This window comes from Rousettus aegyptiacus, unplaced genomic scaffold (genome assembly GCF_014176215.1).
Source record: "Rousettus aegyptiacus isolate mRouAeg1 unplaced genomic scaffold, mRouAeg1.p scaffold_m13_p_1, whole genome shotgun sequence".
NCBI lineage: Eukaryota > Metazoa > Chordata > Mammalia > Chiroptera > Pteropodidae > Rousettus > Rousettus aegyptiacus.
In genome coordinates, this window is record NW_023416284.1 from 4,831,398 (window position 1) to 4,856,439 (window position 25,042).

Genomic DNA, 25,042 nt, shown 5'->3' on the forward strand with positions numbered 1-25,042 from the left:
CCTCCTGCCGTCCCTCTGGTTTGAATATGGTCAGGTGACCTAGAAGCCACAGCCTTTGAGACAATCTTAACAGCTCTGCATTTGTGTTTTCTCCCCAAGGTGTACAGACTTGGAAGCCACCCTGCCTCCCAGCTCGGACCCAACTTCGATTGAAGGACAGAGCGCACGTCCCCTCACCTGCCGCAACTGCCCTTGCAAGGTCTTACGTAAATGTCTTCAACTCCTTGTCCCCTTCTTGACACAAGCCTCTAGCTCCTGCAGGCTCACTGCAACGCCCCCAGGACAACACAAGAACAGAGGCTCGCAGACTGTCCCCCACACATACACATACACGGAGTATTCCTACCGGTCACTGAAGCCTTTTTATTTTGCACACAAAACCACTGGGGACCGTACCTGTGAACACCTTGGAGATACAATGTGGATACAGTTGGCGCCAGGGCCTTGGGAAGCGAGGTGAGAACAGTGATCTGGGCGATCACATGACTACAAAACTAGAGCTGCTAGCAGGGTTCCACATGGTCGAGTTTGGTCTTTGCAGCGGTTCTAAGGAAGCGGCGAGACCACCGCAGGGAGGGGGCGGGCACGTAACCCCCAGAGGCTCCTGCACGAATCAGCTGGGGGCCTGGAGGTACCCGTGGGGACGCTGGGAGCAGGTCTAATTAGCTGACTCGTGACCGCATGCCTCAGAGGTTCCTGCCCGGAGCTTACTTGGCCAGGGGGTTTCTGAAGTTCCTGCCGGCAAACTTGGCCTTGCTGCCCAGCTCCTCTTCAATTCTTGGGAAGGAGAGAGGGGGAGAAAAACAGCAGTCTCAACGCAGGAAGTTTTCTCACCCAGAGATGTGGCAGAAACACACCTTCCAGCAAGTCACGACCCCAGCACCTGCCTCCTCTGTCCAACTGAGCCCCCAGTCCTCTCTAATTGAGCTTCTCTGAGATGTGGGAACAGACGAGCACTCCGCTCTGCTCACCCCCACAATTCACTGGGCAAGCTGTCACCTGCTGCCCCTTTTCCCCACTGCCCCCCATGTTTCTGAAGGACAAAATAGAAAAAATGTCAGGGTTGCTATTTCTTCGAACATACACATTTTCTAATGGAAAAAAACTGTTTCTTCAACAAATAAGAGGCATGGGATAAAAGGAAGGGGACTTACTAGAGAGAATACAGGGTCCTGGCGAGACTGAACATATGAATAGACAGGGGCTGATATTATGAAATTACTGCTAGCTTGGGGAACTAAACACTAGAACAGTTATGTTAAAAAATAAATCTTTATTCGAAAGGGATATATACGCAAGTATTTACAGGTGAAATTGTGAAATGTTTAAAAATTCTCAGCAAAAATCACAACTAGAGTGTAGAGACAAGCATGGAGAACAGTGACAGCCGTTGTATCTTGGTGATGGAAAAAGGCAGATATTCTACTGCTCGCTATTTTTTTTTTAACGCTTGACATTTCCTAGGACAGTTTCTTAAAAAAGGATGAGGTGAAGAAAACATAAAATAGGCATTTCCCTGCCCTCCGCAACAGTAAAAGAAGTAATGGGGGCGGGGGAGGGGGCAAGTCTCCCTGTGTTTGGGAGCTTCCTAAGGACACACCAAGGACACAACCAAGACAGAGGGGAGCCTCTGAAGGTGCTAAACAGGGGACACCCTGCTGTTTGTCCTGGAGCAATTTTCTTCATCTCTTTGAACCCTCATTTCCTCGTTTACAAAATAAGGATGCTAAATTAGATCATCTCTAAAGCTTCTATAATTTTATAATTATCCACAGAGGAGCCTATTCCCTTTCCTGCCAGCAGATGGCAGCATTGCATGGACCAGGCTCGCTGGGGGACCATGCGTTAGGGCTCCTCCCATTCTAGACCCAGTTGGGCCCCAGCCTAGTACTACTTAGCCTCCTCCCTCACCCACACCCCGGTGGAGGGCAGCACCCACACACTCGGTGGGCACATCCTCTTTACCTGAGAATCTGGTTGTACTTGGCCAAGCGCTCAGATCGGCAAGGAGCACCAGTCTTGATCTGGAGAAAAGAAAAGGTCAAGTTTGTTTACAGTGGACACTGAATCTTGGTTTTGGGGAGGAGAGGGTTCCAGGGCAGACAGGACAGCTTCTTAAGGAGAATCTCTGACCATAGGAAGGAGATCCAAGAGGCATCCAGGACACCCCCAACCCAATCTGTGCCAGGAAGCCGGGGTCAGAGAGGATGGACCAGCTCTCATTCCCGGGGGCCCTCACCTGCCCGGTGCAGAGCCCCACCACCAGGTCGGCGATGAAGGTATCTTCGGTCTCCCCGGAGCGATGAGACACCATGACACCCCACCCATTGGACTGGGCCAGCTTGCACCTAGAAGTCAGGGAACAACGAGATGGCACGACTCCATTTCCCGGGCACAACAGCCCTTTCTGATGCTGCGACATTACCCCTGGCAGGGGACCAGGGGAGGGGCCAGCACCGCAGAGCAGCTGCTGCTCGCTCTCAAGTCCAGGGGAAGATGATGGTCCTTGCCCTCCTGTGACCTCACATGACCTTGAGGACCTCAGCCCTCTAGTCAAGTTTGAAAAACAGGGTTCAGCCTTCCTGAGAGAAGGGAGAACTATCTCCTCAGACCCCCTTTCTCCATGTGAAATTAAATTACAAGTCTAGAGTTATAAAGTGGCCAGAATCAGATCACAACTGCCCAACGCCGCAGTCCCCTGGGTGCCATCGCTTATTTTAAAAGTTCCCCCTCTCCCAGTTTGAAATTGAAGCCCTGTTGCAGTTCCAGTCATGAGGGCTCCCCAACACTGGAGAGGGGCTCTCGTTCAGACTGAGCCCCTTGCTCCACGACAGCTGCTCCCAAGGGCACTTACGCCTTAAGAGACTCGGTCACTGAGCCGATCTGGTTCACTTTGAGCAGGAGGCAGTTGCACGATTTCTCGTCCACGGCCTTGGAGATGCGCTTTGGGTTGGTCACGGTGAGATCGTCCCCCACCACCTGGATTCCTGCGCTGGCAGTGAACTTGCGCCACGCTTCCCAATCGTCCTGGTCGAAGGGGTCTTCAATAGACACCACTGAGGAAAGAGCCAGGTGCCATCAGTGTGACCTCCCCCACCGTCTGAACAGCGACCCCACAGCCTCGCTTCCCGCCCAACTAGCACCTCCCTCACCGACGGGGCAGGAACAGCTCCCCAGCGCACATCCTGGAAATGCTGCCCTCTCAATTGCTGTGACAGGGCGCCAGTCGCCTGCAGCCCTGCGACCTCACGCTTACTACGTGGGGCGCTCACCGGCCCGGGTGGTGTGAGTCTAAGGCCACCGACGGAGCTACGAACTGGAGAATGAAGACCTGGGTTTGCGTCTCGGCGGCACCTTGAACTAGCTGTGTAGCTGAGCGGTGACCCGCAGGGGCTGGGCCACACACTTCCTGGTCTGGAAACTACCCCCTCGCTTGCTGCATGCCATGCCCTCAGGCAACTTCAGGGGCTCTGTGCTGCAGATCCCTCTCTCATATAACAGCAGAGTCCCCACCTCCCCTGCCTGGAGGTGAGCAGAGCCCAAGGAGCACCCGCTCACTCTGCATGACAAAGCCTGCTTTCCTCCTGCTCTAACCGAGAAAAAGCCTTGTCTGCTGAGGAGGCTGCAGTGACAGTGACAGAAGGCAACCACACGGTGTCACTGCTAGCTGGCACTGAGGATCCTCCCCGACTCCTCTGCAGCACCGCGCCAAGCCCCTCACGTAACTGTGTGCACCTGGCCTGGAGAGGCCCCTCAGGACGCCCAGGGCTGCAGCCCCCGCCCGGAAGCACTCACCTGGGTAGTCCTTGATGAAGGACTTGTACAGGTCGGCCAGCTGGTCAGGGGTGATGTACCTGCTGGGGTCATCGGGTGACTTGAAGTCCAGGTCATACTTCCCTGACCTGAAGAACTCAGATGCGGCCACATCCATGCCGATGACCACCTTGTCGGTATAGCCGGCTTTCCCGATGGCATTCTTCAGCAGCTCCAGGGCTGGAAGCGAGAACGGTAGCAAGCGTGGGAACCAGGCAGGAGGAGGTGAGGGTTCCCTTTAGCAGCTGCCTAACGGGAGCCTCACAGAGCCCAGGAGGCGCCCTGGCCCCGCCCACCATGGTCAAGGATTCTGGCTGCTTTATTGGCTTCGGGACCAGACACCACCAATACTGCATCACCAAGTGGGAAATTCGATCTTGACTCTAAATCAGGGCTCCCCAACCCCTGGGCCACAGACTGGTACTGGGCCGTGGCCTATCAGGCAGGCGAATGAAGCTTCGTCCGTATCTGCAGCCGCTCCCCAGCACCAGCGTCATCGCCTCAGATCATCAGGTGTTACTCTCATAGGAGCACCGGTCCCTGGTGCTAAAAAAGTTGGGGACCTCTGGGATGAGGCTCTCTGACAGATACTCCCAAATTTAGTGCCCGGAAACGGCCAAGGTACAATGACAGTGACCAGCTGAGATCAGCTGTCCCATGGAACAGGCTTTAAATAGAGCGAGGCTGGGATCCAAGAGGGAGCAGAGGGGAAGGGAGCACAGGACACCGGGCTCTGCTGCCCAGAGCTCAGGCCCAGCCTCACTTGGCCACGCTGCCCGTAGGGAAACTGACAAAACCACGTGGCTCCTGTTCTACAGCAAAGACTTGCAGTTTTAGGTTGAGCCATGTGAAAAGAACATTTTTTAATAGGTCAAAATGGCCAAACACCAGCAATTTCCTGCTCTCCAAAGAGCAGGCTGGATTGTTTTCTTTCACTAGGTGCCCTTGAAGGCAACAAAAGATGCTTGAGCCCCACTTTTCCTTCTACAGCACAAAACTCAGCCGTGCATTCTTGTTCTAAGACTTTCCGTACCCTCCACTGAATTTTCACATCGAATTCTGTCCCTAAGAATTCAAAACAAAAAACAGCTGTGTGAGCACCCGTGTGGGTGAAGAACGAACTAGATTATTGATCACAGTCCTCAATAGATGGCATCTCCTCAGACACTGCGATTTCAAAGCTTTACCCCTGACAGGGGGACCAAGAACAACAAAACTGCCTCTCCATGCCATCAGCCCAATTCGAACAAACCATTTGGGCCGTTCAGAAGTCAAGCTAATAAGAAAATTCCTTGCTATTTTTTTTTTTTAAACGAAGTGCTAGCTCCCATGCCCTCCCCCAAACTCTGTGCAGCTCTGCGCTCTGATGCTAGAAGAAGGAAAGGTGGGAAGAACAACACTCCCCAGGTGGCGGGTGCGGCAGATCGGACTGAGGCGGGCAGGGCTGCAGAGCTCGGGGTCCCTCCAGAGCCTTTACCTTCCTTATTCTCTAGGATGTTGGGAGCGAACCCGCCTTCGTCACCCACGTTGGTGGCATCTTTCCCGTATTTCTCCTTGATGACATTCTTCAGGTTGTGGTACACCTCCGCGCCAATGCGCATGGCTTCCGTGAAGTTTGCTGCACCCACAGGAAGGATCATGAACTCCTGCATGGCCAGCTTGTTGCCCGCATGAGACCCGCCGTTGATGACGTTGAAGGCCTGCGGGGAGACAGAGAGAAGTCCAGCCCCCGGCCCAGAGAAGCCCACGAGCGACAAGCCCCCGACACCCAACCGCACGGCCACGTGTGGCTATGCAATGCTCCTGGCCTCTTGGTAACTAACTGCAGTCGTCACTGCCAGAGGCGCTCCCTGTTCGAAGCACTGGCTGCTCTAAGCGGATGCACGCAGCTCAACAAGTGCAATTTTCATTCTCCCATCGGCCTTAGGACTTGACTTTGGGGGCAGGCAAGTTGTCACTTGCTCAAGGTCACCCTTAGCAAATGGCAGACAACTTGTCCGCTGCTGAGACCTCAGAGCCTACTTGTGGTCCACTGCGTTGGGAGAGTCACAGGTGGACGAGATCAAAACATGAGTGGTCTTGGGGCACCATGAAAGTTAATGCTCCCAATTCCTCATTCGGGAAGTTTGAAGCCACTCACCGGAACTGGCAGGATGACCTCAGAATTGCCAGCCAAGTCAGCAATGTGGCGGTACAGGGGCACCCCCTTCTCAACAGCTCCCGCCTTGCAGACGGCCAGGGACACTCCCAGAATGGCGTTTGCACCGAATTTAGCTAGAATGGAACAGTTAAATTGAGGTATTTCTTTCTCACCAACCTTTCCTCAGCTGCCTTCCCACCTGTGTGAGCACTTCGGCTTACATTCAGAATCTTTTCCTCTTTATCATATGTACTTTCCACATTCAAGCTAGAAACGCAAACGGCACTCCATGTGAAGTCATCTGCTTTTATCCCTAAGAGGAAGCTCTTCCTTTGGCGTGTGGAACGCTGGCAAATGCCATAAATTGCCTGACTTAAAATAAAAGACAACCCTCTTTCGAGTAACTCTGCAGACATGCTGTGGTCACCTGGTTATGCTCCTGATATTTAAAAACGTGATTTAGCAGATGAGGCAAGAGACCACGGACGGTAGTCAAGTTCACCGTCAGGGACACCACCTCTCCCCAAAGGCCTTAAGAGGTCTTCGGGAGACAGCACGATCTTCCCCGGCAAAGGTCTGCCTCGGGGCACTCACATTTATTTTCTGTCCCGTCCATCTCTATCATCAGTTTGTCGATCTTCTCCTGCTCCGTGACGTTCAGTTTCTACAAGGAGAAGGGAGGATGAGCTGCTGGGAGACAGTGATGTCACTCTATTTGCATGACCTCGCACACTTGTCATGGACTGACAAAACTTTGGAGCTGTACAAAGTCTAAATCTGTTCTGTGCAGCATGTTTGTTTGACAGGCAAAAAAAGGCGGGGGTGGAGAAGGGAGAATCATGGGAAACAAAACTTTAAGAGAAAAAGGGAAACAAAGGTCCCTTCACCTGCTCTGACAGTTCGGTCGCTTCTCCAAGCACCGGGAGCCATGTGAGACACACGCGGTACGGTCCTCGTGTCATAAAGGTTGTTCTCAGAGACCAAAGTTACAGCACGTGTAACACGACCGTCTGGTGCGTGATTCAAAAGGTGTTACTACAAAGCAGGGCGACCTTTTGGGCAATAAATAACAGAATTCACTGTTCATGCAAATGAGCTATGCTCTTCAAAGGTGGCTACACACTGCTGTCACTCTTGTGACCTTTGATGACAGCAAACTCCATCAGTTGATGAAAGAGAGTCCATCATTTAGCAAGAGTTAATGAATGATCAAAATGAATATTTTTGGTAGGATTATAAAGTAATAAAACTGACATCTTGAAAACTGGCTCAAAGTAATTTTCAATAAAAATCAGTATTTTAAAAACTTTGGATATTTTATATATTCTTCATATAAAAACTAATATATAAAAGGAAAATCATCTATAACGCCAGCGTGCCATGTTAACAACGCGTCATCTTCTGCTTTTCTGACAAGCCGTCTTTGGAAAGTCAGGATCTCAAGCAGATGGCTTCAGAGATCAACCCTCACCAAGAGTTCGACTGAAGGATGTTCCCAAGGGCAAAAAGTCCAGGAGAGCCCTGCTGCGGTTAGTCACGCCAGGTAAGGGAACCGAGGCACAGAGAACAGGGGTGTGTGGGGCGCCCAGGGGACTGGGACGTGGGGTGTGCGCTGGCAGAGCAGTGACGAGAAACTTCGGCTGGGGACCAATTAGACTGCCAAGGCCAGGCCAAAATAAGCCAGCCGGGGAGAGAGACGGCGGAGTCCCTCCGCCGCCAGCGTGCAGGATGAACTCACAGGGCGGGGAGACTACACTCAGGGACAGAGGAGGCAGCTGTGGCGGCTTTCGGCCTTGAGAAAGCTTGTCCAGTCAGAGGTGTTCACACCGCTCCCATCTGGGCGAGTACCGCAGGAGCCATGGGGGTATAAAAGAGGCAAAGCGGCCGAGCAGGTAGGGGTGGTGGGTCCCCAGCCCCACCTCGCCTACAGCAGCTCTACTTTTATTCTGTTTGATATACTGAGGTTCCAAGTAAGATTTTCTTTAACGGGAGGTTGCACTGTTAAAGTTAGTAGAAATACAGTAAATAACTCCACAGTTCATGAAAAGTGAGGCGGTCTCCACGGACACTATGTCTGACACTCCTGATCTCAACTTCCCAGAGGTCGAGACAGCTGGAGGAGAAAGTCAAGGCCCCACGGCAGCCCCGCCTCCCTGAGCCAGCTCCACGCGCTCAGACGTGCACACGTGCACACGCAGGTGGGTTAGAAACGGCAAAATTCTCATGCTGACAGGGCATCCGATCGGCTCCTTCAGCGCTCAGAATAAACAGGAAAGCCCCTGGCCCGGGAGATGCTCATATGGCTCTGATACACATTTGTTACCGGGGGCGAGTCCTACCTTGCTAACCAGGGCAGGTGCAATAGTTTTATTGATGTGCTCAACAGCCTTTGAGACACCTAGAAGGAACAATTAAATCAAATTACTGACATTAATGAAAAACAGGCTTGAGCAGCACTGGAGAGCGCCCGCGATGCTAACCCAGACAGAAGCCCACCAAGAGACCTGCAACGGCGCCTCCTTTGAACCCCCAGCTCCCTCTCCCCCCGAAGTCAGAGGACTTTCTGGCCCAGTCTGAGTGCTTTACCTAGGACCCCAGGGTTAGAGCCGCATACAGAGCAAACCCCTCAGAATGTCTGAGGGACATTAGTTGGCAAGACCATGCACCAGATGCACCAGCGGCCGAAACTAAAAGACGTCCAAGGTCCAACGCATTACCTGCGTGCACAAGGCCGGTGCCAGGAACTCATTAATATACTTAACGGGTCTGGAGACGCCTGACCAGTAGAGTGAAAGAGGAGGAAAAAGAAACAGAAGAGAAAGGCTGTGAAGGACACTGAGCGACAGCGAGGAAACAGGAACGAGACCCCCTCACACGAGCGGGGCGCAGCGCGGCCCTGCTTCCGGCAAGCGGCGGCCTGGGCCGTGCGCCGCGGTGACCCGTGGGACAGCCCCCTGCAGAGAGTGGAGGAGGACTGAGCACCCGGCCCTCCTACAGTGCGGCTGCTGGGACTCTGGCACGGGGTTTCCCAGCCTTATTTCCTGTCTTCCCCCAAGGGCGTACTGTGGCCCTTTGTGGGCCACGAACCATGGTAATACTGTGAGATTTTTTCCCCTTCCACGAGAACCAATTTCCACCCCAGGGTGATAGAGTCCCTCTGGGATTACAGGGTCCAGCCCTCTGCTTTTCTGTAACTTGGCCACACAGGCTAAGAGGTAGATCTGCACAAAGCCCGCCAGGGGCCTACTCAGCCAGAGCAGTACTTCTGTGAGTCAGTCAACAGATCAACCAACGACTGACCTATAGTAGACCCATCGGCCAGACCTTCCAGATACTTCCCTTTTAGACCCCTGAAGAGGGCTGATGGCCTGGAAGGCCCCCAGGTCCCTCCTGGGAGACTGGCGAGCCCTTCTGTTAGGATTAGTTAACATGTCCTCTCATCCTGAGGCTCCCTGGCCCACCTACTATAGAATTCTTGCCCTGAGTTTACAGGTCTAGGAATCCTGGCATCAATAAGCCAGCTCTCCAGCCCTTCCGTGTGTGGGGTGCAAGCGCGTGTGACGCGTGGGCCAAACCATTACAAGCACCACACAGTGAGGGGGGGCCGTGACAGGCCAGGAGCAGCGGTGGAGGCGTGAAGACGCGCCACGGCCATGCTCCAGAGGAAGGCTGTGCGTGCTGACTCTTACCCTTCCCCATGTAGCGCGTCTTGTCATTGTCCCGGAGCTCTAGGGCCTCGTAGATACCAGTTGAGGCACCACTGGGCACAGCGGCTCTGAAGAGACCTGGAAAGGAGGGAAAAAATGCTCGCGGTTAAGAAGCACTGCAGCCCTCACCACCCACGGCCACTCACAGATGGCTGGCTCATTAGGGAACAGTCACTCCCTTCCACCAACTGGGAGACTCAGATGGTCTGCTCTGGACTTCCAGGATGTCATGATTCTGTAGTGCAGACCCTACAGTAAAACTGATGAATTTCTGTAGCGTAAGCAGAGCTTCTCAAACTTTAATGTGCACACGTTATCACCTGGGTGTTTTCTGAAACAGGAGGTTGGCGAGTCTGCATCACTAACGAGCTCACCGGGCTGGAGCCCGGCCGCTGGTCTCTCGACCACCCCATGCCCAGCGGCAACAGAAACATGACGGGAGCCGCCTGGGGAACTTGACATTTCCCAGCAGCTATACTGAAGTGAAAAAAATGTGGTCATATTTTATCCAGTGTATCCACTATTCAACGTGTAATCAACAGAAACATTATGAGGTGCTTCAGACAGTCCGGCTTGAGAGCCTTGTCGCTAAGTTTCCCCGGGACAACTTTGAGATCGACTTGCTAGCTTGCAAGACTTGGAAGTGTTTGCTCAAGAGGAACCTATAGCTTATGTGCTTCTGAGCAGTAATAAAGGCTATTTGAGGAGTTTTCTGCATAATAGGAAACCATAAAACAGGATTGGGCGGGGCGAGGAATAAAGACAATAAAAGTGCAGAGTTTAATAACACTAGAACACAATTAAGCACTGAACCTTAGTCCCGCAGCCACAGAAACCAGCCATCTGGCTAAACCCGGACTGTGAAGCAACAAATGGCAAATCCTGGAGGACAGTGTCATGTAAGGTACTGCAGAAATCTGGTCACACGGGCCAGACACATTTAGGGGAGGAGAAAGTGTAGGCAGCCTCTGAATCTACTTGAAAGGCATTTCCCCTTGAGGTACGCAAAGAACTGGTAGGTGTTTGAGGGTGTGAAGGCAGGTGAACAAAGAGAGAAAAGTCAACCAAGTATTTCAATCAAATGATCTGTTGGTATGCCTTGTGTCACGGTCACAACGGTGTGTGAGGACACAGTCTCTGTGACACAGGGCCTGGCTTTCTACATATCCACATCACGTACCGGACTAAGTGAAGAAGTGACAAAAGCCAAGAGTGACCCTAATGTAAACGATGGACTTGGTTGACAATGTGTCAGCGCAGGTGCGACTGTAACTGGTGTACCACTCTGACGGTGGGGGATGTGGGACCTCTTTGTACCTTCTGCTCGATTTTGCTATAAACCTAAAACTGCTCTAAAAAATAAATTCTAAGAAAGAAAGACATGATGAAAGGTTAACAAATTCATGATTTCCTGTTTTTTGAAAAGGATTAAGATACACAAGAATAAAAGTTCCATTTCCTTAAATTTCAAAAAATATGAACTTTCAGCATTTTAAAGTGCTTCAAAGAAAATGCCCCACTCCCAACAAAGTGTCTTGGGTCTTTTTTCGTTGTTGTTTAAAGTCCATTACCTTCCAAGTGGAAAGTTCCACTGCTGACTAAGCAGGCCACTCTTGTAAGATGCAAGGAAATTCTGGGCATCCTCTAAAAGCCCATGGGATTTGCCACAGAGCGCACACTCAGAAGAAACCCCCACTGTGAGAGCGCTCTCCACAGCGAGTACCCATGGGCAGAACCCAGGTGGATTTTGGCCCAATGACACCTAGACTCAAGGGGCCTCCTTCTCCTGGGCAACGGTGAGGAGACCGGAGAGGAGGGCAGGGAGGGGCCCAAGGTTCCAGAGCCAGCCAGGCCTGTGATTCACGGGCATGACTCAGCTCTGACTGGCAGGGCTGTGTGCTCAGCATCACTGGTGATTCTGCTTAAAGCTCCTCTTCCAGCCTCACCCATCACCTCCATTTTGAAAACAGCTAAGACACTAGTGGAGATAACAGGGCTATAGAAGTGTCAATTTCTTAGTTAAAAAAAAGGGGGGAGGGACTTACGGCAGGTGAAACCAAGGGCCTCTGGAATGTCCCCACACCCAGAAGTAAAAATTGTCCCTGATCTTTGGTTTAAAAGTGATTTCTGGAATCAAAGATGACGGTGCTATATTTATACTTGCACTTATTCATTTGGTCACCTTGAGCTTTGAAGCAAACTGGTGACAAGGACACTTCTAGGGACAAGGACGCCACGCCTGACAGCACCCACGCCCAGCAGTGCACACAGGAAGGAAAGGCTTTCAAAGCAACTCTTTCTTGCCTAAGGCTCTGTTATTTTAAGGAAGTTTTAAAAACCAGAGCATGGTGGAAGGAACTACAAATAAGGGGAGCACATACCTTTTGAGGTGCAGAGATCCACCTCCACAGTGGGATTCCCACGGGAGTCGAAGATCTCTCTGGCATGGATCTTGAGAATAGACATGGTGAGTTCCTGTGGGGAAACAGTTCACGTTTTCCATAAATCATCATGTGGCCCTAAGGGATCACTTCTGAGGATCCCTAAACTAAAAGAATCTGCACTGGACTAAACACTGGACGTAGGAAGGCTGGCTAGCTAGGGAAGACGCCTGCTGGAAAGAGGCAGGACTTGCTCCTACAAAGTAGGTTAGGCCCAGCTCTGCAAGGGCTTAACCCCCAGTAGGTCAAGCCTTGTCCTATGAACAAAGGAAGCCTAGAACGGTGTGTACCAGTGAAAAATCAAATCCAGCAGGAAAGAGTGATGTGTTGGTGGCCTGCAGAATGACCAGGGGTGGGGGCAGTCAGAAACTAATTTGTATTAGTTAACAACGAGGGCTGGCACAGAAAGGGACTAAGTCAGGACCAAGGGAACATGAAGGTCATTCATTGGTAAAATTATCTAAGACGAAACATGGTGGGATGGGGAAGGAAAATCTAATTTGGAGTGAAACAGTGAATTACAAGTTTGGGACATATTTCATCAAGTCAAACTTGAGGTAGCAACTGGGGAATGTGAATCAGAAATGTTGAGTACGGAGGCCAGGAGTGAGCTCCGCGGTCCGTGCGCTGTGATTTTTATAACTGCCATTTTCTGGGCCTTTCAAAACTCACAGTGCTTGGGTCTTTAGTAATATAGGGCACACCAATAATGACATCTAATTAGTATTTCTTTCAAAGGGCGGTTTACCCTATTTAAAAAATTTAATTATAAAAGGTCATGGCTTCTAAACAAGAGGAAGAGAGTCCACCTCTGAACACTAGGATACTCCGAGGAAGAGTCTTCCTTTAAAACCTTTTTTCTTTTAGGTAATTTATGTTTCAGCTACAATTGATGTCCAATATATTAGTTTCAGGTATACAACATAATGATTAGACATTTACAAACTGGAAAAATCTTTCTCTGAAAACAACATTAAAAAAAATTGCAGCTGCAAACAGTAAGTCCTCAAAGAAAGGCCCTTTCTCGCTTTTTTATCCAAGGAAGAAACTGAATAACGTGTTGGACTAAAGTGTGGAGAAGAACTGAATTAATGTTCAGAGCCACTATCTAGCTAGGCTCCCCTCCAATATCTTCTCTGGAATGTTCTGAAGCAGTTTCAAAAGTCACTTTTTGTGGCTTTGTTGTCTGTTTAACAAAAGAGTTTTATTCATTAGTGGATAAAGAGGTACCCAGTTTTAATCTACTATCTAACAAAAAAGCAAAATTTTAAACATATTTAGTTTTAAATATTTAGTTAACTTTTAGTTTGGCAAACTATGTACCCGTGTTACATTTCCATCATCCAAAAAAAGGTCTCAGCTGTTTCCATTCAACCTCTCCCTACCCCCAGGCCACCACTGATTTATAGATTTTAGATAAAACTCTTAAATTACACTTAATTAAGCACATCCTAATTACACTACCTCAGTATACGGTTATAAAAGCTCATTTTTTTTGTTTCATTTTAGTGACATAAGACAAGGTAATCCACGTTTTTCACCACGTGAAAATAAATTTCAACTTATTTTTACATTGGATAGAAATATGGCATCATTAAAGTTCGGGGAGCACGCAGGGAGGAAGGCTGGCCTGCCCAGGAGTCTTCGCAGCTTTTCATCTACTCACAGTGAACCCCGGGCCAGGGGCGGCTGGAGGGACCGCGTGGCGAGGCCCACACGTGCCGCGGAGGCAAGTCAACCAACGGACCGCACCGCCCGGGGCTTAGACCACATTGCGGAGGAAGCAGCGAGCAGGAAACTTTCTCAAAACACATGCTTTTCATGCCAGATCAGGGCCGACTGTAGGTGGCCGGCCCGGGGAGCCGGGAGCCGCCCGTACCCGACCTGGGCGAGGTCGCGTGGAAGACTCCCCGGTCATCCAACCGCGCTGCTGCAGTCTGCCCACGAATTGCGCCTTCTGAAGTTGTACTAGTCCCTGCCCATTGCAGAGCGGGGGCGGGCTGGCCGCCCAGCCGCGGGGGCTGCAGGCCGAGGGCCACCCGCGGGGAGCAGGGCCTGCTGGTGGGGGAGGGGGCACTGCAGCTTCGCGCGCACCTCTCTCTTCCCTGCCCCTTCCTCCATTTTAGGAAGGGCCTGGCTTCCGCGAGTACCCGGGTTAGGCCCGCAGCTCCCCCAAACCTTCCACCCTTAACGCCTCCTCGTAACTGGCCTGCGCGTTCGATTCCTGCACGCCTAGCACAGTTCTGTGCCGTCAATCCGTCTTCCCGGGTTAATCCCTCCGGAGATTGCGGCGCCGCGCCCCCGCCTCGGGCAGCGATTCTGCCCCGTCGGACCCGCTGGCACGCGCCGACCCGCCCCCTCCACGTCCCCGCCGTCGGAGGGGCCGAAGTCCCCGGAGGTCCCACGAGCCGCCTGCCTGCTCGCCTGCTAGGCAGCCCTTCCCTGAGCCCTTACCTAACCACGGGTGTCACCGCCTGAGAAAGAGGTGGAGTGCTGCAGACGCGGGGTGGACAGTCAGAAGCTACGTCCGGACGCTCCGAGGCCCCTCAGCTCGTCTCCGGGCGGACGGCACAGACTTCCTGCCTAGCTCGGCGAGGCCCCGCCCACTTCCCGCCCCGCAGGCCCGCCCCCTCCGCGCCTCCTCGCCATTGGCCCGGCGAGCCGTCACTCGGCCTCCGACTCCCGGAGAAGGGTGGGCCTGCGGCCCCCGCCCAGGCGCAGAGGAGGGGCGACCCCTCGCGGAGGCGGGGTGGCGGTGTTGGGGGGCCCTGGGCCGGTGGCAGCAGTGTAAGGGTATGGGCGAGCCGCCGACTCCCTTCGCGGTCCACCCTGGATGCGACCCCTGGCCCAACGGGGTCGAGGGCGCCGGGACCCCAGGGGAGGGGCGGGGCGGCGCGGCCGGCATGAGGGCTCGGGGCTCCATCACGTACTCCGAGTCCCGCACGCACGCAGCGTCTCGCCGGTGCCTCACGTCCGGCCCATGACCTTGATGACGACCTTCGCCGCCCGCCCTAGCCGCCCCCTGTGCCGCAGCGTGGGTAGAAGACTCAGTTGGTCTGGAGACGTTGGCGGTCGCGGTCCCCCATCCCCTCCAGGGACCCCCACCCCGCTCCGGGGGCCGCGTGCTCCTGTCGGCGCCCGCCTAGGTGACCTCGTCCTTTTGTCCTTGTGTGTGGACAAAATGTCAGGCTTGAATATCAAGCCCCGATGACCGAAAGGAAGTTCACTTTCTTTTAAATGCAGCCAATACTTTTGAGCGCTTCCTACGTATCGGGCACATTTCCGTGTGCTTCCGCAGGGTTCATTTTCTAACTCTTGTTATTGTTGCGTCTTGAGAGGGGACTTCATCTCCTTCCTTTTCCACTTAGGTAGATCAAATCTAGCTGGTTTTCCGTGAACCATGCATGTGATGATTTGGACTGGAATTTCACACGGATATGCAAGGGTTTTCTCAGAAGTTCAGAACTGGTAACACATTCCACGGTAGTCTGGCAAATGAAAAAAAGATGTGGGGGCAGTGATTTTACCTGATCAGGAAAGATCTAATACCTATTGAAAATCAGTTCGGCAACACACGTTCCCACCCCGCTTGGCTTTCTAGTGTAGTTATTTTTGTATTTCTCAGCATTCCTCTTGGTCTGTAAGTCTGAAGGCTGGAACAATGCCATACAGATCCATGTTTTCCATATTGCCCTGCATAGAGACATTCAAATGTATATTTGAAATTAACAATCATTTCTTCTCATCAGCTGCAAAATTGCTTTTCTCCCTTAACTCCTAGCATTTTTTTCCCAGAGCTACTGGCTTAGGTTTCCATGACATTGAGTAAACATGAAGACCTATTGATACCACGTATTTGTTTTCCATTGACCAAGAAGCAAGAACTTGAGGATTAAATTCAGCAAAAAAGCAACAAGGAACTTGTAAAATACTTCCTAAATTATTAGATGAATTTTGCAAGCAGAGTTTACGATTTCACCAGCAATACACTGATGTTTCAGACCAAGATCCCAGCCCCATGACTCAGCTAAATCAACAGCTAACAGTCTCCTAAATCTTAGAGCTCTTATTTTCAGAGCAATTTTAAGGTGTGGCCCTGAAAAGGCTCCAAAACAATCTCTTTTATTTTACATTAAAGTGGTTAGAGAGATAAAGATAGCCATGGCTCTTTTAACTGCTCTCAGGACAGAACCAGTGATTTCCAGCAGGAATCAAATGTAGAACATGATCTCGGACAGCTGCTGTTGCAAGAATCTTGGGGCCACAGTAAAGTGTTTTGAGCCAACACTTCAACCTCAACTTGTATCTCAAATGGTAATTATTAGTAGAGGTGCCCTCGACTCTTTTCCAAAATCCACAGGCTGCCAAATGCCTTCCTCATCTCCACAGCTCCCAAGGCTTTGTTAGCAGGCCATGGGGCTCACGTGTGCCTGCAGTCCAGTGGAGCATCATCAACCTTGCTACAGACACTTAGTTATTATCACTGATAAGTAATACGCTGTTGAGCTGTTTCATTGTACAGGCACTCACTCTGGTGGTGGGGGCAGGGGGGGGGAAAGGAGAGTCCAAGGCCATTATCAGACCACACCGTGAAGCAGTGCAGGTAGTGCCTGCAGGACACTTGCAGGTGGACACCAGGATCGAGAGAAGGTGAAGCAGCAGCAGCCCGAGGCCCACCTGGATTACAGATTCTATCCATGGTTTGCGCATCCCTGGATGAAAATTGCCTGTTCGCTGAGAAAGCGGCAGGCCTCTAGCCAGATAGGAAACTTTAGGGTTGCATGAGCCGCCTAAGGGAGGCAAGACATGAGATGAGCAAGGAAAGCCCTCAGTAGACCTAGGTGGATGGTCCCTCCTCATGGCAGACCATGAGGCTTTTGTGTGTGCATTTATCACTATTTCACATATACCAAAGGCTACACAGAGTGCATTTGGTGTAAAGAATAATAAACGAGCGTCTGTACCCACCACCACCTTACGGAAGACATCGGCAATGCTGTTAAGGTCCCTCGTGTATTCTTCTCTGGCCCTAGAAGGGCCACTGTCCTAAATTTTATGTTTATTATTCCCTTGCTTTTCTGTATGTTTTTAAAATGTTTTTGAATGTTATGTAAATGGCATTGTACTGTTTGTAGACTTTTGCTAGAATCTTTTGCTTAACTTGACATTTGTGAGCTCCATCTCCATAGGTGTAGATGGTTTGTTTTCAGTGCCGTATAGTATTCCACTGTATGACAGTCACATGTTTTCCTGGTAATGTACTTTTGGGTTGTTTCCTGGTTCTTTTTTTCTTGTTAATACCAGCAATGCTCCTATGACTTTGCTACAAATATCTCCTGAGCACAGGAGCAAGAGTTTCTCTAGGTTTTATGCCTGGGAAATACACCTAGACGTGGAGTTCCTGGGTCATGGGTAAAAGCACCCTCAACTTTGTTTTCTGAAGTATTAGTACCTCTTTGCACTTCTACCAGCAGCATATATAAGTTTTGGTCCAGTTTGGGGGGAAAAAAAATCAAATTCAGTTTTTCCCTTGTGATCTTTTCTAGAAATGTGGTAGATTCTCAATTTACCACCCTTTCCAACTCCTTCACTACCAAAGGCTACTTAAAAAGGCCCACATGTCGACATTCTACTTACGATGGCTGTGAGGGTGCCTCTTAGGGTTCCCTGTTGTCAGCAGCCCCTCCCCTGCCTTCTTCAGAGCTGACTTTGCAGAGTCAGCTGCTGGAAGTAGGGACTGGGCCAAGGCATAAGTTTGGGGAGACAGAATGGAGATCACAGTATGGTTTTCAAACAGTCATTGCTAGGGGGGCATTTATCAGGGGTGCCCCAATGAGGGGAGTGAGGAGGAGGGGGATTAAAGGGGAAAACCCAGGGGAGTCGGGGAAGCAAGGCGGAAGCTCCCCGTGAGCAGAGTTCTCCTTGGAGGACCTAACAAAAGGGGCGGGGGGCAAGTGGGGACTGAGGGGGCCAGCAAGAGAAAATCGGGGAAGAGTCTCTATTGTGTGTCAAAGAGCTTGGCGTGGATGCTTTGTGCGCCAGCTCCTTCACCTTTGAAATAGGTGGGAGAGTACCAACCTCGGGAGGCAGTTTGGAGCTGCGACAGCCCAGGGGGCTCTCCTCATCCGTCGAGAATCGTTGCTTAAAACTGGAATGGCGGCCCGCAAGGCACCGAGCCCTCTAGGCGCAGCTGCAGTAGTTCCCAGAGCGGTGTTCCTTCCCGTCTGTTCCCACCCTCTTTTCCTCACAGTTCTAAGGGCTGTCACTTGCAGCCCTGGGGTCCGAGGAACCCTGATGGCAGCCAACAGAGGGCTCCCCCTGTCAGGCGGGCTGACAGCTTTCCCGGAGGCCAGAGTGCAGGCCTCCCGCAGGGTCCACTCGCCGTGCGGGACGGAAGTCACACGCCGCAGTGCGCGGGCTCCCGATGGAACAGCCGTTTCCCGCTTCCGAAGGACGAGGCCCTTGTGATCCACGGGCTCGGGGGAGGGTTTCCACCCAGGCTTCCCGCGCACCACAAGGCACCGAGACAATTCTGCCTGGTTCACAGCTCTGCAACGTCACTGAGGCCTTATTATCTGCCAGGTGTGACCCACCTAATCTTGTCAGCGAGACCCTGAATGGGTTCCAGGTGACCACCTCCACTTCCCCAAGCACAGAGTCTGACTGAGCAGCCACGCCCGCAGTGAGTGTTGGAGTGTTGGGGCGGTGTGGGGGGGCACCGGGGTCCAGCCCAGGCGGCCTGGCTCGCAGTCCTCATCCCCAACCACTGAGCATCCTGCTCCTTCACGGGGGACTTCACCGCGGCCTTGGATTTGGGGGAGAGGACACGAGACGAAATCTGCGCCCTGGGAGTCTTCCCTCCCTCTGCTTCCCGAGGCCATGGCCGTAACCGCACACAGAACTTAACTGTAGCAGCTTCGGGTTCGGGAAGCGGGACTCGGGAGGGCTCCGTGTGGCCTCCCTTCTCTTCAGAACAAGTTTGCAGCTGGGAGGAAGCCGCGCAGAGTCAGAGTGGCAGTTACATTGTATCACAATTCCAGTTCCAATTACGAAATGTCCCCAACCCCACACTTGCGAATGTGTTTTCTGGCATTTCTAAACAAAAGGGTAGAAACTCTCTGATTTTCCACAAATCCCTTACAGTTCCCTTAAAGCGAGCTCCCTGGACCTCCTGCCTTGGAATTCCCTGACTCGTCCTGTTTTTCCTTTGTTTCCTTATGGCCGGGAGAAGGCCGAGGAGAGCATTTATAACTAGCCGAGTGGGTCTCCTGAGGGGCAGGTCTCAAACTGACGGCTCACTCCTCGCTGAGGGTGGCGAGGACATGTGGCTAAAAATTCACAGATGGTCGGAGCTGGGCGGGACAGCTGTGCTGGTTCATGGCTGACTCGGCATTGCCCCAGACGGCCCGAGCAAGGGGCCAGGCCGACACGGTGCCCCCTTTGAGGGTCTTCTGAGTGCCGGCCGCACCCACAGCCCCTGTGGAAGGATTTCTCAGGCTGGGCGGGCCTTCACCACCCGAACACAGCCGGCTGGCCGGCTGGACCCGGGATCAGTACCGAAGGTGGCCGCCGAGGTGGCCTGGCCCGAGCGCTCTGCCCAGTAGGAGCGTGTCACAGTGGACTGTCCGCGGGTGACTGGCCAATCCCTCGGATGCTCTCCCTTGGAACGTTTGGGTTCGGGACAGGCAGAGCGTGGTCTGAGGGTAGACGACTGCAGGCGCAGAGCGGCGCGGACGCCCGAAGCAGAAGGCGCGAGGCCGAAAAGGCCACGGGGAAGCAGACCGAGGTGGCGGGAAGAAGCGCAGTGTCCGCCAGTCGATGGTGAAGGAAGAGGCAGGTGACAGCGGAGCTGCTGTTGGAGACTGGGCTGCGCATCCAGGGCCGCGGCAGCATCTCCGTTCTCAGGAGGCCCGGGTGTCCAGCCGCTCTGACCCCTGCCCGTCCTCCCTCCTCCCCTATCCCCTCCTCCCCTGTCCTCTCCTCCCCTGCCCTCCCTCCCTCCTCTCCTGTCCTCCCTTCTCCCCTGTCCCCTCCTCCCCTGCCCCTCATCCTCCCCTGCCCTCCCTCCTCTCCTCTCTCCCTCCGGGAAGCCGCAGTGCTGGGAGCCCAAGCGAGTCCTGTGCTCTGCAATCTGAAAGAGCCCAACAGACAGCTTGGCTGATGGAATGAAGGTCCAAGTCCTACTCAGTAAAAAGAGAAAGACAGAGTCCACGAATGGGAAAGAAACGATTTAATTTGGTCACTTCAATAACCCTTTATTCGCTCCCCCCTCCCCCCGCTACGTGCCAGGCCCTGGGCATAGCAAGGAAAACAAAATAAAACAAAAAAGTATTAACCTCAAGAAAACTACCTTCTAACGGGGTGGGAGTGACAAGCCCGCCTAGGGCCCCTCCAGGGCGGCAGGTTGGTGAGGATGCGGGACCTCGTGCCCTCCCCCTCCCCTGGGGGAGAGGTTACTGAAGGATTGTTATGTGGCAAAGGGAATAGGCTGAATCTTTGTGGCTCCAGAAATGAGAGTGATGGCCACAGAGAGAAACTTTCAAGGAGGCCGAGAGCAGCTCAATTTGAGAGAAGAATAGAATGGACCACTTCCCAAAGGACACGCGGTTCCCGCCCCTGGGAGCTGTCCAGGGAGAGTCGGGGGCCTGCAGTTGCTTCCCCTATGTCCAAAGGGGTTCACGGCGTGTATGTGTATTTAAGTCGACTTAAAACTAATTATCTTTCAAGCCTTCCGAGATTTTCAGAACTTCTTTAAGATCATGTGTGAAACTTAGGAATAAAAAAAAGGAAGGAAACAAACCCCCCCAAAGTTGAGAATGAGCATCCTGGGCTCCCGCCTCTTATTCCATTCATCACGAATAGATTTGGGGATCCAGGAGAGACAAAGATGCTTCTGTTACTTTTAAATTAAAGTCGGCCCCATTTGGACCCCTTCCCGGGCCTCGCTAATGCGGTGGCTGTGCACGGACTCCTGGCAGGAGAGGGACTGACCGTCCCAGCTGCTGCCAAGGCCCCTCTCTCGGCCCCCTCCTAATGGTGTCCTTGGGCTCCCTCTAGACAGACGCTTTTACTCTTTCTGCCCAATCCACGGGCCCCAGCTTCCCAGGCGGGAGCTTCCGTCTTGGCAGTGCCTCTTGTACTGTGAGTCTTGTTGATTCTCATTCATCAGAGGAGTCCATACACCTTGTCCCATTTGCTGCAAAGCACAGTTTCTGAATCTGAGCAGGAGTCCCTTTAATGAGCTGTAAAAGGTTCAAAGAATGCCCTAAACCATATGCAAATGTGGTGTGTCTGAGCACACCTTCTGTGGCTAGGGCTTCTACTTTAAATTCCCGAAGCGGTCTGTGGCCCAAAAAGGTTAAAAAACCATTGCTCTAGAGGGTGCCCCGAATGATTTAGTCCTTTCTCATCTCTGGTACTGGACGAAATGAATGGACTTTTCCATAAATTCTGTAAAATGTCGCTGTGGTTTCTGGCCTTAGATCATCACGGCCTGAGATCATCACGGCCTTGTACTTGAAGCTTGGGATCACTGTCACATGGACTGCTAAGCCCCCTGCACTCACAGAAGTTTCCTCCCCTCTCCTCCCAGCTTCTCAGGAGCTGTCCTTGGACACAGGAGGTGAGAGGCCCCTCACGTGGTGGTCCAGGCTCCCAGACCTTTTCTGCGAAGACCCCTCGGAGGCAGTGCCGGGCAAGTAAGTGTTCTTAGGCACATGCGTTGAGTATAGGGTATATATAGAGTACTAGGGTGCATCAGAGTCTTTGATTCTGGCATTTTATTCCCCAGAAGAACGAGGTCAGGAGTTCAGCTCAGCTTATTATGGAAGGAGACAGGGAGGGGCCCCCCTCTTTAGCAGGCAGCGTTATCCTCTGCCAGCTTAATTTGGAGCAGTGCCTTTGGCCAGAAACTCTAACTATCCCAGAAGAAGATAATCAAAAAGCAAAAGAAAAGACATCAATTTCTACCAGTCATTATCAGTAGTTTTTACCTGTTGGGGAAAGGTACCCTTTTTGAGTTTGGGGTTCTTGTCCAATAAAAACTTGTATATTCATGTATGGATGCACACAGGGTTTTGGGGTGTTCTTAGACACAGGTTGAGATGGAGTACCTCTTTCTTATGCTTTAATATGAGCTAATCAGAAAAGCTCCGTGTATAGCAACATTTTTAAAATACCTTCCACCCACCGGCTCAAGGCTGGGGATTCCAAGATGAGTCAGATACAGCTCTTGCCTGCAAGGCATTTCATATCCACCATCTCTTCTCCTCAGGGCCTTCTCTTCTGGCTCCTCGTTCCCTATTAAGATGATATAGAAGCCTAAATTCTAATCACCTCCTTGAATCACATTTTTATGTGAACTCCCCTGCATACATGAATAAAAAACTCTTTTCTCCTGCTAATCTGTCTTTTGTCATAATTCGTAGGTCCCCAAAAATCAAACATGAGAAAGTGGAAGGAAAGTTTTTCCTCGCTGACAATGTCATACTTGTATAGCAACACTTCTGGTTTCTGATTTGAATTGAAATATCATTCAAGGACATATTTTAAAGTTACCTGGCTACTCCTCTGCTGGTCACGGTTCATTCAACAAATATTTACTGAGGGCCTACTGTATGCCAGGCACTGCTTTAGGCTCTGGATATGGAACAGAGAACAAGACAAAGTTCTTGCTCTTGTGGCACTAACATTCAGGTGCAGGAAATAGATAAGAAGCCACAGTCAGTCTTAAATACACAGTCAGTTGGTGGTAAATGCTACGGAGGCCATTAAAGCAGTTCTCACGGGGCAAAGGAGCCTGGTGGGGTGTGTATGAACAGTGTGTCATGTGATCCAGATAGAACAGTTTCTCAATATAAAATTCCAGCAGTTTATATCTGTAGAGATTATCTGGTTTTGTTTTTTAAAAATATAGGACCCAAAAGGAGCTGTTGAGTTTTTACTTTATGCTGCTTATTAAAAAATAAATTCAAATGAAACAAAAATACACACTGTCCCTATCTCTCCTTTTTCCTCCCTAAGTTTACCAGTCTGGAGTGTGACCTGCCAGCTTTTTTCTGTCTATTCTAAGAAACATATACATATTCATACAGAGATGGATACATACTTAAAAAAAAACTATAATAGAACAATGCTAGATATATATGCTAGATATATCGTTCTGCAATTTGCTGTCCTCTCCACCCAGTGTGTCACATGTATCTTTCCAAGGACACCACGGAGTTCATCGGTCTTCGCTCTTCTTAAGGCTGCATTGAGTGTCATAGGTTAAACATCACACATGATGTAATTAGCGTCCTGTTGGCCTTTTAAGTTGTTCCGAAACGTTCCCTCTCACTTATAGGTCTGCAGCAAACATCGTCATTGTGCAAGTGTTTCTGTAGGACAGATTTGTAGAATTTGAACTGCTGGGTCAAATCGTACGAGTATCTACTCTTTTCATAGCTATTGCTACAGTGACCATACCAGTTTACATTGCCACCCTGTCAGCAAAAGACCTCATCTTTCTGCATCTTACCCAACATTTGATAATATAAGCAGTTTAATTTTTACTAGTCTGTGAGGCAAAAAATATTATTATCTTGCTTTAATTTGCATTTTTTGGGGGGGTTGATTAAATTGAACTGCTTTTCACGTTTATTGCTTAGCCCCTCTAGGCCTCTTAGCAGAAGGCGTGAGGGAGGGGGCTAAGGAAATCCAACGACTCCTGCTTTTTTGTTGGCTCCACCCAACCAGGAGTCCTGTGTCACCTGGGCTGCCTCCCCTCCCACGGACTGGGAGATTCCTTTGCGTGTTCATTGAGATTAGCTTGACAAGGTAAACAAACTCTGTAGGAAATGGAGGTCTTTGGATGTAAAAGTAAAAAATATAAAAATATAGAACAATTCTCCCCGCAACACAGGGCCAAATCACCAGATCACTGGATCACCATCAGCTGAGCTTGCATACATTTTTAGAATCAGCTAAAATGATGTTATGTGAATTTCATTGTTTAAAAAAAAAATCCACCTATTTTAAGTGTTTAAGTTTGTATCTCTAAAGGCTTATGTCCCCTGCCAGCCTATGACAAGTAGACAGGAGAATTAGTGGCAAGAAAAGCATATAGTCAGACCCAGTAGGACCTTAATAAGTGTTTATTGAATAGCGTTAAATAAATTTTTAAAAGATTCCTTTGTTTTCTGAAGGTCTGAAGTTTGTGAACAAAGTCAGAACAAAAAGAATAAAGAAGAAATATTAATATGCATGGTCACTGGGAAACACAATCTTTTGAAAATAGCCCTTTTCCTTTTTCGAAAGTAGTTGGAAATTTAAAAAATACAAGTGGAAAGAAGCAAATAACACCCATTCATCGTTCCACAAACAATCCTATTAACAATTTTGACGTTCATCCTTTAGAAAAAAAACAGCTTTATTGAGATAGAATTCACATAATGTAGAATTCATCCATTTAAAGTATAAGGCCCACTTTTAAAGTATATTTACAGAGCTGTGCAACCATCACCACAATCTAATTTTAGAATATTTCGTCTTCTGCAAAAGAAACCCCTGCCCACTGACAGATAATCCCCGTTCTCCCCAGCTCTAGGCAACCACTAATCTATTTTCTGTCTCCATAGAGACAACATTTACCTATTCTAGATACTTCAAGCAAATGGCACCATAAATATGTGTCATTTTGTATCTGGTTTCTTTCACTTACCATAATCTTTTAAAAATGTTCCAAGTTGTATCATGTCAATATTTTATTTCTTCTCATTGCCAAATAATATTCTACTGTACAGATATACCATTTTATTTATCCATTCAACAGTTGGTGGACATTTGGGTCGTTTCTACTTTTTGGCTATTGCAAATAATGTTTCTAATGACCATTCATGTACACATTTTTGTGTGGACATATGTTTTCATTTTTTCTTGGATATAAACCTAGAAGTGGGATT

At 50.6% G+C, this 25,042-nt stretch overlaps 1 protein-coding gene across 1 annotated transcript; it reads right to left on the reverse strand.

Annotated features, from left to right (window-relative positions):
* Window positions 1-339: 339 nt before the first annotated feature.
* Window positions 340-14,699, reverse strand: ENO1 (enolase 1). Its single transcript, XM_016163613.2, has 12 exons — window positions 14,556-14,699; window positions 12,042-12,135; window positions 9,643-9,738; window positions 8,293-8,351; window positions 6,548-6,617; window positions 5,954-6,087; window positions 5,291-5,513; window positions 3,796-3,993; window positions 2,855-3,056; window positions 2,240-2,348; window positions 1,966-2,024; window positions 340-777 (listed from the first exon to the last, which is right to left on the reverse strand). The coding sequence occupies exons 2-12, from the start codon at window positions 12,124-12,126 to the stop codon at window positions 708-710; spliced, it is 1,305 nt and encodes a 434-aa protein (XP_016019099.1). The 5' UTR covers window positions 12,127-12,135; window positions 14,556-14,699; the 3' UTR covers window positions 340-707.
* Window positions 14,700-25,042: the final 10,343 nt, after the last annotated feature.